Below are 15,033 nucleotides of genomic sequence, written 5' to 3'. Positions count from 1 at the left end.
CACACATTTCCATTTAATTTCATTTGGCTTTCATTATTACTGCTCCAAGAGCTATAAAACTTTATACGCTCCAAGAGCTATAAAACTTCTTGACAAGCCTAGCCTTCATACTTCGTCCACTCCTAGCATATAACCTTAAGACGGCTTACTTTCATACACTCCTACAACTAAAGGACGATTTTCCTTAAAACTACTTATCTCAATGGAACTGACTAATTGGCAATGCTATTATTAAACCTATGGATGTATTTTATATATTGCTCAGAGAGACAGAGTTAAAACATGATGTTGCAAATGAGCATAAGAGACACTAAGATTTTCAAGTGTTCACACCTAAGATGCAATTTTGTGTGCATGTATCAGAAAGAAAGAGAGAGAGAGAGAGGGGGGTTATTAAAAAGCAATGTCAGAATATTTTGGATGTATATAAACCAACCTATGAATGTATACACCCAACATGTACACACTCACATATAAGCAGATAAAACAAAACTATTACATATATGCACATATGTACACACACACACACACACACACACACACAATATATATATATACATATATATATATATATATATATATATATATATATATATAAACCTTTCAATATAGACATACAAGCACATAAAATACCTATAACGGATACATACACATGAAATACTCATATACATGCACACATTACATATTCCCACATACATGCCCACATTTAACAGAGATATAAATATGCATGCGCGCACACACACACACACACACACACACATATATATATATAGAAAGTGGGTCATTCAGAAGTATTAATTGTAACACTAGATAGTAATTGTTACTTGAAATACTTAATAGCTTATGTAAACAAAAACTGCTAATTATTACATTATTTTTGCTTCCATTGATTTAAAAGAAACTAAAATGAAAAGCCTAGATACATGTGATGCACATTCACTATCATACCTAACAATTGATACAGTGATGCCTTAATCTCAGAACAGAAATAAGAAAAAGAACCATCAATGTTGGCAACTTGGAAACTGATACTAGCCACAACTGCAGTATTGTAATGAAAACTATTTGGTAGGTGTTTAACTAAATAAATGTGATTAAAAAGAAAATAGAAATTTTTAACTTAGCTAAAACAATTCATAGTATGTGATACGTAAGTAAAACTACATTAATGATATACAGATATTTGCCAATTATTAGATGTGTGTGTAGATATATAGATGTAGATATTTTTAGCACAATACTGACTATAAATAAACTCTATGGTAGTAGTTATAAAAATTTTGTTTTGGACAAGTATTTTTAACCTTATTCTAAAGTCTTATGATGCAATGAAGAAATGAAAAAACAAAAAGAAGTCTTTTACAGCAATTAATAAATTAAATACTGACAAATACAGAATTAACAGGAATGATATGGAAAATTTTGTTTCAAAAAGTAATTTAGCAACGAAAAGTAACACAGAATAGTAACAGCAAGAAAGGTATATTAATAATATTATGTATACAAGAATCTTGAATAAAGCGTTAAAAACTTATTCCATAGTGTTGTCACCAAGACAAATATATTTACATATAGTGACAGGAATATTATTCTCATGCACTTTTCAAGAAGAAAGCATTTAAGAAAGACAAGATACATTTGAAACAAAACTATTGAATAAATCATTATTTCTAAGCAATAAAATCTAGTGCCTGTCCAAAAGAGAAAATTAGGAAAATTCCAGTCTATTATATATTAAGTACAAGGAATTTTAGAATATTAAAATAGCAAATTAGTGAAATAGGTAAGTAAATATTTTTTTCAGCTATAATATTAAGAATAAGCTATTTTCAAAATAAAAATATAACTTACTTAGCTGAATCTATTTAAAAATCAATAATTTGTTTCCTTTACAACATAAAGGATCAATTACCAAAGTTATCACTATACATCTAAGTTTCTAGCCTTCCTGAAGATATTTTTAATTGAAGTATTATAAATTATCAGAATTTCACAATACAATTTACTAGCTAATCAACAAACCAATATTTAATCTTATCTTTAATACAAAATAATCAAAATAGGATATTATAGATATATAGATCATATAGATTTCAGAATACTGATCAATTATAGTTTTTAAAAAAATTTACTGAGGGAAATAAAAAAGTAAATGAGAGGGTGAGAGTGAAAAAGGAAAGTGGATGAGAGAGAGAGGGAAAGAAAAGAGGAAAAGAAAGAGAAAAAGAGGGTGATAGAGAAAGAGGGAGGGAGAAAAGTTCCTCAACTGCAGAGAATGCTGCAGTTAAGACAGTAACTACTGACAAACCAAGAGAATGTGTCCCAAGAATGATAAATACCAAGACAATTTGAAGGGGAGAGGTTAGCCACCAGGAAATCAGAGCAGGCCTTGGCTGCTGAAGCAATCCGGAATTGCATGGCTGCCTTGTACACTGTCTTTACCTCCGCACCTGGAAGCTGCAGTCTGCAGGAGGCATAAAGAGAGGTTGTTACCGTACATTACAGTAGTTAACTTACCTGCCTGTAGTACAGTAAAGACAGAGGAAAACAATTTATATTTACGATAACTGTATTACAGTCTGCAGTGATGGTCATCACTTGAGTTTGAATTGGTAATTTTATTCAACAGGCGGAAAGAGAGGAGAAATTTCTAAGGGAAATAGTGGGAACTGAATATTTAACCCTTTAGCATTCAGATTACTCCATCAAATGTAATGCTTATTTATTTACATTGTTTTGAATTAATCATGCATTATCTTGTAGCTTTGTGACTTCCATGATACGATTGTATATTCTTAGAATGACACTGTAGGGTAGGCATGAGAGGCCAGATCTGGCTGGTTTGAACATATAACAGGTAGAATACTTGGCCAGATATGGCTGGTTTAAATGCTAAAGGGTTAAAATGTAAAAATGTTTATAAATATTTACAATCCACGAGGAATAAATGGTAAAGCTACATAAACTATTTAGTGGAGTCCCATTGTAAGTTTTTATCATAAATAAATATTTACGTTTTAATTAAATTTGAATACAAATTCATGTATTAACAAACATTGGAGCATTATAATACCTGGTTTAGTGAATGACCTTCAGAGCAGACTATAAAAGCAATTTTAAGGAAAAAAATTAAAAAATTGACGGTTGGAATATATATTTTCTTTCTTCCTCTCTGATCAATTACCAACCCAATTAAATAAATCACAAACTGATATATATGCATATTCAATATAAATAATTTGTGAAATCAGTTTTTCTTCTTCAAAATATTAAAATTTCTGCTACAGAAAAGTGTTTCGCATTTAGAGCAGCAGATGTATAAAAAAATCCTTTTTAGGTCGAATTCAAATTATTGGTTAAAATTTTAGAAAAATATTAAACAATTTTAAGGGATTTTCTAAATATGAGTCTATCATCTATAACTATTGATTATTAAATCAAATTTCATTTTTATATATATACATATATATATATATATATATAAAATTAAGAATTGTTTTGTTTTTCTCTCTCTCCACACAATAATGTTTAATGTCATGGAATAGTGATTGGTAATTGCCATATGAAGTAGAAACATTCATAAATGTGACATTTTAGTGCTATAAAAAAAATTAAACAAACAAAAAAAAAAAGAAGAAAAAAAATCAGTATAGTAGCATGTTCATTCCAATTGAATAAAATCAATTTCAGTGTTTAATACTAGGAAATAGCATGTTCATGTGCCAGCAAAAGAGGTTAATAAAAATAAAAAATGCAAATAAAAAAGAGAATGATAAACTAATTCTTCAAAGTTACAGAAATAGTCAGGATTTAGAAAATAAGATTTAGGTATAATTACTATAAGATAAATGCAAGCTACTTGTCTTTATCTTTTTTTTTTTTTGTTTGTTCAGATATAGAACTTAATTGATATACTTATGGCCAACTAAAATGGATATAACTATAGAAAAATAAAATTACATAGAAAGGTGTGAAGACGTTTCCTATGTAATTTTTACTTATATATAAAAAAAAAGATAAAGACAATGAATTGGGAATATATAATTGTATACTATTTTACATTAAAAATTCAACTTTATTACATAAATAAGCTTGAAAAGTAAGCATTTTCAAGAGCAGGTCCAATCATTATTTGCAACACAGATCTGTCACAAATTACCAAATGACTAACAGTTTAGATTCCTCTCAATTTGTCTGGACAAGTCAAATGAAAATGTAATTGTTTTTCGACAGGATTCAAAACCCAAACTGTAAACCTGTATATTTACTAACAACTTTTTAGGCTCCTGCACTACCATCATACCACTATTCTGTCTAAGCAAATTTGCTTAGCTCAAACCATTTGCTTGTCTTTCTAGCCATGTCTATTTTAGGACTTAGTTCCAAAATTTCATAGCAGTTTATTGGAGAGGTAGCTTGGTAGCTACAGCTTCAGAGACCATGTGACTAGCACAGGAGCACTATTGCTAGTTCAATTTCATTCAAAATTCTTTCAGCTCTAGGTTCATATACAACTTGGTATATTTGAACGCAGGGATAATCACAGAGACAAATATTACCTCTATGCATAAAAGACTGGAGTTTCAGAATAATACAATTTCATAACTGAAACATTTTAAATAATATTCTTACCACAAAACTTTAAATCTGCTCAATATGGTGAGAAGAAAATGCATGTTTAAAATTACATTATTACTCAAAAAAATAAAGAACTTTATATTAATGAAAATTAAATCATATCTATTTCAATAAAATGAAAATCAAAAATGACTAAGATTAGCAAACAGTTGTAGAAAAAATATTCTTGAACCTGAAAATAAATTTAAAAAAGGGCTTTACAAGAAATGTGTGTACATATTGCAGATATAGTAAAAATAGATCAAGTGGACAATCAAAAATGAAAAAAATATATTCTTAAAAAGTAATAAAGAAATAGACAATTTAAGAAAATGCTCATAAATCTAAATTATAATACTAAATAAAAACATACTTCAGCATATTGGATTTTTGTTTCACTAGTGAATATATCATAAGTGAAGCTCACCCACTTTTGGAGTTCCACTTTGACATGAGAGTATCTGTTACAGAGCAAATATAAAAATTAACATCTGATAGAGATACATTATTAACATGTTAGTTTAAATTATAAATTGTATAGTACTAAAAGCAAGATATCACAGCAAGTAACAAAAATATGTTTTTTTTTTTAATGCGTAGAATTATGGAAAGAAATATAAGCCTTAAAATATATATATATTATTTTTTTGTTTGAAAACTATCAAATGAATGTTTTCATGTGTATGCTGTAATAATATGCAGATACATAAATCAAACAATTTAGGTATTGTTTTTGTACATTTCTCAAAAACTTAATTCTTTAACTACATCTAGTTAACTGATGATTTAATATTTAATTAACTATCAAATTATGGAGATATTTTAATGAAGTAAGATATCAGCATATCTTTTTTACCTTATTTTCATTCTTCAAGCTTTAAATGAAAATAAAAAGAATATAAAAACAGTTTCATGTATAAAAAAAAAACAAAAAGAAAATATATGAAATTGTTAACTTACCGTCCAGTGTAGGCATAATTAAGTAAGTGTTGGAAACTTTCATAATCAACATCAGTTAATTCATACATATTAGCTGAATCTTTTGTGGTAAACAGATTGAAAAAATAAGTGCTGACAGCAGCCATAACAGCTTTATGAGCAGAGATTTCATGCTTTCCAACTACCAGCTTTACATCACAGAACTGTCCATTTTTCTGTAACAAATTTAAAGATGACAGCAAATCTTTATGGTGATTGTTATCAACAAAAACCATCTCCTTTTCAATGCCTTCATTATCTACATCCATGATGTCAAGGGAATCTGAAAAAAAAATGTAATAAGATAAAAAAAATGAAATTATACAAAACAGAAGCAATTCAGATTTTGTGACAATTTTTTTTTTAAAACAAAAACAGGATTACCTGAAGACTCTCAAAACTAAAGAAACTTCACAATAAAAAAAAATAGCAGACTTATGGACATTATGTGTGAGTAAATGAATGTTAGCTTAATATATAAAGTACACAAAGGGGCAAAAATACAATATCCTTATGAACATCTGAAAAACTGAAAAAGGAGAACTTACCATCATAATTATTTTGTGCACCTTCAGAATTACTGGGGTTTAAAAAATCATTCAATACCTTCATTGTAAAGTTTTAGAGACAGTAAAAGCAATGCCAGATTGTAGAAGAAGCGTCTAGACAGAGACCTTTCTAAAGCTCATATACCTCAGCAGCCTGTTAGATACTATTAATATATAAGCAACCAATGCTGGGGAAGATTGGAATGCAGCTGCTGACTCAGGTGCTGAAGGTATGCATGATAAGCTGACAAGAAACAGGCTATTTTCAAAATCTTTTGCATAATCCTTATTAAGTCTTACTGATGTGTCACAAACTTAGCAGACGATTATTTCTTGAACTTTAATTCTCGAGTACAGAAATGTTACTTCTGAACAGTGATATTCCTAGTTGAACATGGCCAACAACACAATAATTTGTTGTAAATTTACTATAATGAACAGGGGGAATGTAGTGACCTTCAGTGACCTCTGCTCCATCTCATATCACCTTTCCTCAAGCAACTAATCATTATCAAAGTCCTTCTTCACAATATTTTCCCCTTTAACTGTTGTTTTCCAACATCTGAAGGAGAACACGAACTTTCTGCCTAAGAGGGTAAGCAAGGACCATGGTCACAATCCCTTCCTCCTAAACAACACAAGAGTAGACTATAAATATACATATATGCTGTTTCCATGCCCTGATTTTCAATCACCAGCTATCTGTGTGCACATACACACACAAAACTACCTGTTTTTCCCTACTATCACTACTGCAATACAATCTTTTTTTTTTTTTTTCATGCTTCTCAACTTTGTATTATAAAATTCTGAGATTTTAGCTGGTGATTCCTATGACTTTATCTTTTTTTCTGCCAATTACCATGCTACTATAGCAAAAACAAGCTATCCTTCATCCCACAATCAGTTCCACTTTATATGATTGAACTCTTCTCGCAAGAGAGAAGCCTTTATCATAGTTTATTAGGGGAAGGAGAGCATCTAAAACAGATGAAAAGAAAACAAATTCACAGATCTGAATAGAAGTGCTGTTATGGGGACTGTTTGTTAAGCATTCTAACATGCTTATTAATAGCATAGAAAATAGCTCAATTATTGTCAGATTTTTAAATAAAAGATATTACAATTTGTAATGTACAGTTTGCAAACAGTGCAACAGAAGATACCCCCATGCTAAATTCATCACTGAAAAAGGTTGCTGACTCCTTATTTTATCTGTTCACGGCATGCACAGCCCTCACCTAGCTTCCTTAGTAGCCTTCCAAGTCAACAGATGCCAAGAATAGTGATCTACTACTCTAAACCATGTATTTCTCCTGCAGTTGCCTCACTCAGAAGATAGTATCCAGGCATGAAGCCCCCCCCCCCCCCCCCCCCCGTCATGGATCAGTTGTCTCCATAACTTGATCCAGTTGTTCGTTTCTTCTGTAATTTTCTCTCACACATTGCACAGCATGTGCCTTTCTGAAATCCTAACTTAAAAGTATTTACCGATTGTATCCAATATGCCTGACAAAACATCCTTTTATTTAATTATTAAATAGGTCAGATTCACGTTTCATAGTCACAAAAAAAGTTTCTTACAAAACCTGCCCCAGCTTACCTGGCATGGGCAGGAAATGATGTATGAAACTCCACATACAAGTGGGAGTAAGATTATATCTTAACTGTTTGTGAAAAAAAAAAATTAATTATACAAAGACTAAATATTTTTGCTTTATTGTTAACTTATAGAGCATATCAAAAAAAGATAGTTACACATATTTTTACAATGAAATCTTGTATATGGGTTACCTGCAACATCAATTTTAACTCACAAATATCTTCTTGTAGGGCTGGAAGTAGCTGTAAGTCTTCTCAATTTTTGCCAGTTGAGTTGTTCTGGCAGACATATCTATCCATATAACAGCATTGAGAAAATGCTTAACCATGATCATACAAGTATTGCTGTACCAACAGTGAGACACATCTTAATACTGTGTTCATTTGTCTAACTAAAGGTGAAATTAAGGGAGTGATCACCAAAACAAGAATCCAAAGTACTTAAAAAGTAACAATGCCGAGATCTTCAAAGCTGGTCTTAGTTGCTTCATGTATATTTCAAGCATTCAGAATATTGGACGCCCACCCTAATCTATACAGCACTAGTTTTAATTCTGCTATCAAAGGCAAATTGGACTATGTATAACTATATCAGTACTGATCAATGACATTTCAAAGAGTTACATTATTCCCCTGGACCAATTTCATTATGCTACAAATGCATTTACATATTTAAAGCATGATGGTCTCCATGGATCAGTTGATTTTTTTCCCCACCATCAGCGAGTCTTTGAAGACTTAGCAAGCAATTTTTGTGTTGCACACACTGTCACCTGGAATAACACCGGAACAAATATTCTGCCACCTGATAAAGGTTTACTATTCCAATTAATCAAAGAGTGATGTATTTGGGGTAAAAACAAGGCATTTGACCAGGTTAAATTTTGTTCATCTTTTAGAGTTGAAGTTCTATATCATATTAAAGTATATTACATATTAGCTATTGCTCAAATGCAGGTTCATAATCTAAAAGTACACTGAATTGTAAAGAAACTGACATCACTATGCCTTCGCCATGCTGCTATTAATCTGGCCTTATAGCCTTATGGTGTTTAACAAAGCTACACATCAAAATAAACACTCACATTAATTACTAGACCGAAAGTCTAGTCTTTGCTGGTATAATGCAGAACATCCTCAGATTATATACAACCTGAACTGTAGCACATAACAGCAGGTAAGATACATGATCAAACAGAAGAGCCAACTTGCAGAATGCAGTAGCTTTTCACCTAATGTTTCTGCTTTAGCTATCAACAAGCTCATCCAAATGAAAAGTAGGAATATAACTCACTGTTGATACATAATCTCCAACCACTTCTAACCTGGAAACTGGGGTAAGTTTTAATTCCAGGAAAGTTCAAGCTTTGAACTGGTCAGTCAGTGTGTAAACAAACTAACAATTTAGATTTTTCACAACAGGTAAATAGCATGGTTAACATGACAGGTTAATGGATACCAGAACATACAAACTGTGTATATTCTAATATCCATTAACTTGTCAGGTTTATTATGTTGTCAACATCTGACAACTGACAATGGCTGGGAAGCTAAGAGAGAGGATTTCCAAATATTTATTCTATTACCCTCTTGACCTGGCTCTCTTCTCAAACAGCTGTGTGACAAAGAAACAAATGGAGTTAGGGCAAGGAAGAGACTCCTTTCAGAATTGCAAAGAGAAAGAGAGACCTTTTTGGTGCTGGTGAACAGAGACATTTCCCACACTGGTGTGATAAGATGCAGCCAACATTTCTGTGTGAAGTGGCTGGCAAAGCCAACCAAAGACTTGTGAGTGAATTTGAGACTATATGTAATATACAGGGTGTCCACAAAGTCTGGGTACATGGGGATTAACACATACTTTAAGAAATTATTATTCTTATATTTAATTGTTTACGTTACGATTCTATTTACTCCATGTAGCCAGACTTTGTGGACACCCTGTATATTTAGAGAGAGATATACGTGTCTCACTTTGATAGTCATAAAGCTTATGTTACTGTTAAATAATGTCAGACAATACCAATTTTGCAAAATGTCTGATAATGGGGAAATATTAACTTGCTTGGAAATATTACCAAATAGATATGGCTTGGCAGCTGGAAGAGCATCTGGCCATAGAAAATCTACAATTAACTCTGTCATACCCATCCAAAGAGGGAAAAAATGGACATTAAAACAATGATAATCAGCAAGATCATGGTCAACAAACTGCCTAAGAGAGTGGTAACCGAATGTGAATTGACTTGAACAAGCATATCAGAACAGAAAAATGGCATAAAATAATGATCTGTGAGGCACAAAGCCAGCAATTCTGAGGGGAAAAGGTTAGTTTATTATATTAATATCAGCACTTACCCAGTATTTTATTATATTTTACCAATCCCAAAAGGATTAAAAGGAAAACTGACCATAGGATTTAAACTTGTTGATCCTAGAACAAATACTGAAAGACTGATATTCAAAGAATTTTGCTAGTCTGTAAACACTGAACATTATCTTAAATCACATATCATAAACCAACTCACAAGACAATAATATAAAATTCTATAACGCCTCAATGATCTACTCTTCATGTCAGAATATGTACAAAAGAAAGAAAAAAGTGAATAAATAAACATGTGACAAGAACCGTCATACAAAACCCCCACCAAAACAAGGAAATTAAGTACATCACAATCTAGTAAGGCCACCAATAGAAATCCCTAATCACACAAAGGATCAGGTATAAAAAAAAAAATTTCTTTTAAATCAAATGTAACATCTAAACAAAGTATATTCCCAGAACATCTCAAGTAAAGTATATTCCAGGTGCAAAACTTACAGTTCACAAAATTTTAATTGGGTTTTTCAAGCAAAACCAACCAATCTATTCATTAAGTTAGTTGGCCATTGTGGAACTACTTTGCTCTAGCCTTGCTGTTATGAGTGCATCTATCAGAACCGAGATATATATAGTCATGTTGATACTTGTTCATTTGTATTAATTCAAGATATAGTGTCACTAAGTTGGAAGTTAAAAAAAAACAAAACAGAAAAAGACATTCACTAGGAGGGTTTTTACTGCTTAACAAGATTATAACCTCCATGTTTGTATATCAATGATCTCAAAGAAACACTAAGATATTTATGATTACTCTCACTAAAACTGGGCTTGCTGTTAATCACTGGGTATGTGAAGTCAATTCTATAATCTTTTATGTTGGTCATCCTGATTGCAAGAGATCTAAACATTGAAAGCTGCAAGCCTCCTCATGGATGAACTGGTTGTATACAAGTTAGTTAACCCATTTGTTACCATATTTCTGTTGGCATACACTTTTACTTCAGTTTTGGAAATAACAAAGAGTTTAGAACAACGTTATTAAGCTAATCTTCGGAATATTAACATTAAATTTCAATGGACGGTTTTAATTTAAAGTAGGAAGTTCGTATCCTGGAACATTCTCAATGACTGGCATGACAGCAACACTACTGTCAACTGCTACCAAAACAAAATGCACCAAGAGAAATTACAGACCTTAACCCTTTGAACCCCAGATACCCAGTGCCCTCAGCACCCTCACCCCAGCTTCCCTGGATAAAAGAGCAAAAACAAATTATTTCCTATTTAATATTCAGTGTCATTAAAATGTATTTTCTGTCTCTCATATTGAAATAAAATGCCAAATAGAAGGCAACATTGCCCTTACCGCTTTTTTTTTTTTGGTCACCAATACTGGCACTTCTGCCAGTCAAATCAACAGTTACTGTCTGGTTTTCCAATGCAGAAAATACTGGCTGGTAAAACAGCTGCTGGGGTATTTGTAAACAGTACAACCTGCGGTATCTACCTGCGGCTGGCAGCTGGAATAGCGGCCACTGGGGTTCTGAGGGGTTAAGCTGATGAATTAATTTCAAAATTGGTAAAAAGTATCACTGTACTGGAAAACATGGTTTCTGTCTGGACATTAAATTACAGTTGCTACTTATAGTGAGATTACTGAATTTATAACTGAGAACAATAACATATTCATTGACCTAGAAAAGTACTTTTGACTATTGTCCCATGCTTATAGAGTCTACTGCTCTAAGAGAAAGTTGAGTATACGTAAACAACTTATGATGACAGTGAACATGAAGTGTATATGAGATTATATATATATATATATATATACATATATATATATATAACGTGAGAGAGTTAAGGGTTGGGGGTACAACCCACTAAGGGATAGTATCTATCCAGTATACTGCTGGGAGGGTACCCAATTATTGCTACACTAGTGCTATACTAGGTGCAATCAATGGGAGCGGGTAAAAGTGGAGGTTTTACCCAAAATTTGTGTAACAATTAGAAAATGGAGGATAATATGCTATATATATATATATATATATATATATATATACACACATACAAAAAAGAGTTGTATGTTGGCAAAGGCTCCTAATGTTGGAATAGACCAAAAACTTAGACAAGTACTGAGGAAAGATCTGACTAAAGAGGTATAGCAGGGTTGTGATGATTGGAAATTGACTATATATTGCAAATTCAATCACCATATGCCATCACAATAGAATATACATGTCAAGTTTGTAACAACCCAACAGACAAGAGGGTACATCATGAACTAACAAACTCTAGATGGTGAATTGGTATAATGCTGACAATGTTGAACCAAATGCCTTGTACTTGCTATTTGCTTGGACTGTTAGTGTTCTAAATTTAAATTTTATCACCATGACGTATTTTAGTTGTCAACTTAATCCATGGATCAGTGACACAACATTGCCTGGCAACTTGGATGCCCTTAGTGGAACTCCCATCTGTTGCAAGCATTCAAGATAGGTTTCCAGTTTAAGGATAGTCCTCTTTCCCACCTGTCGAGAGGGTTATAGGCATTGCCTTCTCCCATGAAAAAAGTATAAATAAAACTAGAAACCCTTCTTAATTCAAAGTAACAAGCAAAGCAGACCTACAGTACTATAAGAGGCCTTTTAACATAAGAACAGTCGCTTAACATGACATGAAATAAAGAAATGGAACACTAGAAGCATCTTTAATAAAGAAAAGTTTTAGTATCTCAAAATCCAGTAAAATTATACCTAAAATAGTCACAATGGTAGCCCAATCAAAATCTTTTAACTGAATTAATCTTTCACAAAGACATCAGTAATTCTAACAGATTAAATTGGTTAAGTCACAGAGAAAGTACTCTATAAGTGCAGCAAAACACTCTGCTATGTCAAGTGTTACAAAAATAATTTAGACTTAAGATGGATTACTAGAATGGTGAAGAGTGATGGAAGAGGGGATCTAATAAAATAGTTTCAGTGCTTTGATAAGCTGTTTTAAGTTATTTACATAACCTTACAAAACCAATTAAACCAGCCCTTCTTTGCCGTAAGAGTACTTCTATTATTATACCAAGCGTGGGTAAGGCTGTACTTGAACAGGCATATACTATGAAGGGAGCTGTGAAACAGCCATTATATGGATGCGTAACGTACTGGAAAATGATTAAACATTATCCTAGCTGTAGCCTATCATTTAAGCCTCATCGAACAGGCTTATATAATCAAAGATATTCCAACCGAGACCATCCTATCTGTTCACATTGCGAAGTCTACATTGTCCAATCTATTCTTTCACTGTTAAGGTAGATGTGATACAACTAATTTTACTGTTATATCTAGCTGGTTAAGCGACCGTGTAGATTCTCCGTTGGCTCGTTGCCATCTCTTCCTCGTGAGCATGCTGTCTAGATTTATAACTTGAAACCACGTGGTAATCCATTTTAAAGACGATTGATCATTGAAGATTTGAACACTAGATCGATCGAACTGAACAGTCGATAAAACTATGATTATTATGGTACTAATAAAAATTCAAGTTCCCATATCACCCAACTTTCTAGCGTATTTAGGCGATACGAAAGTTATTTTTCTATTGTTCAAAACGCATACAAAACTAGCATATGACAGCAATTCTTTCTGCATAAAATATGCATGCATTATATAAAAAAAAAAAAATGCTTCGTTCCCGGAGCCATTTTAATACATAAAAAAAATCCCCACTACCACGAAGCAACTGTCACGTCTGTTTTCAATGAATAGAAAAAAAAATCCATTTTGTGATGAAAATTTACATTGGGTTTTCGCTAACACTTCAAAGAATTTTTTCAACTTGAAATGTATACTACTATATACGATAGCGAGATAAAAATCTGAACATAGCTAGCTACTTGCTGCTTTACTGTGCCTTTCTGTAAGCGCGCAAAAGAGGAATATTAACAGAAGTATTCTTCTTAAATGAAGAGTTGCGGTTACAGACTGGTTGCCATGGCTTATAAAATATATACATTTAATGCTAATTCTAATAGCAATGCAATGTTGGTCTTCACCACAATTAAATTAGAAATTAAAGCAATAGATTTTACGAAGTTTACATTATTCTGTATTTTCACAAGTAATTGTTGCTGTCAAGTTGATTGGCAGTTTGTTTTTTGTTTTGTTTTTATCAACACGTGGTTAATGGACGACTAATATTTTTACAAGGACGGATTTATTTCTAAACACCCAACGCCATTACCAAAATTTAACCAAATGATGACCCAGTATAAACGTCAACATAATTAGATTTTTTTGTCTTTTCAAAATTGAATTTTTTTTAAATAATCATTAATGACAAGTTTAGTCGCGGAAGATTTTTTTTTTTTTACTGAGTGTCAGTCAGCTTGTTTTAACATAAGGGACACGCTACACTTAAAACATTACAATCTTCAGGTGTTTTTTTTTTTTTTTAATGTAGATGAACAATTTTATGTACATAAAATGTAGATTTTTTAAGCACAATTTTGGAATAGCTGCCTCTCAAAATGACGTAACTCATGGGACGATTTTTTTTTTTTTTCTCTCCTTTTTTTTTCAAGTATTCCTGTTATAATTCTTTAAAAAAAATTTACTCCCGCTTCCATTTCCTAAGATGGGATATGGAAGAACAGCTGCGATAATTTAAATTTTTCTTTCACATTTTTTATGACGTAAGGAATAGAAATCTTAAATAAAAATACATTAAGTTTCATTCAGAAGGACAACAGTAAATGAACAACAATTTGAGAAAAGAAAAAAAAAGCATCCTTAATTCTGAAGGGAATCTCACTATATCCCTACAAAAATATGGCAACACAAAATATAGACGGCATTACAGGATGCACTCGCACTAGCATCGTCATCACCTGATATGTCGTCTGTAAGACGAGACGCTAACGATGACATAAACTTCGTTGTCAGCAGCCCCGCTCCAAGC

The 15,033-nt window shown here is 32.1% G+C and overlaps 1 protein-coding gene across 2 annotated transcripts in view; it reads right to left on the bottom strand.

Moving 5' to 3' along the window:
* Positions 1 to 15,033, bottom strand: part of LOC106871059 (influenza virus NS1A-binding protein homolog) — a 32,715-nt gene that overhangs the window by 12,357 nt on the left and 5,325 nt on the right. The window contains exons 1-3 of one of the 2 annotated variants that reach the window (XM_014917328.3): positions 6,144 to 6,289; positions 5,578 to 5,878; positions 2,340 to 2,464 (exon numbers count right to left, since the gene is read on the bottom strand). In XM_014917328.3, coding sequence (XP_014772814.1) covers positions 2,340 to 2,464; positions 5,578 to 5,878; positions 6,144 to 6,207 — 490 coding nt within the window. In that variant the 5' untranslated portion in view covers positions 6,208 to 6,289. Of the gene's footprint in view, positions 1 to 2,339; positions 2,465 to 5,577; positions 5,879 to 6,143; positions 6,290 to 15,033 lie in introns of those variants that run through there. The other variant, XM_014917336.3, reaches the window with a different exon arrangement.

Source organism: Octopus bimaculoides, chromosome 2 (assembly GCF_046866305.1).
Source record: "Octopus bimaculoides isolate indiv1 chromosome 2, ASM4686630v1, whole genome shotgun sequence".
Classification (NCBI taxonomy): domain Eukaryota; kingdom Metazoa; phylum Mollusca; class Cephalopoda; order Octopoda; family Octopodidae; genus Octopus; species Octopus bimaculoides.
Note: the sequence above shows the minus strand (reverse complement) of the source record. Positions and strands in the feature narration are given on the sequence as shown.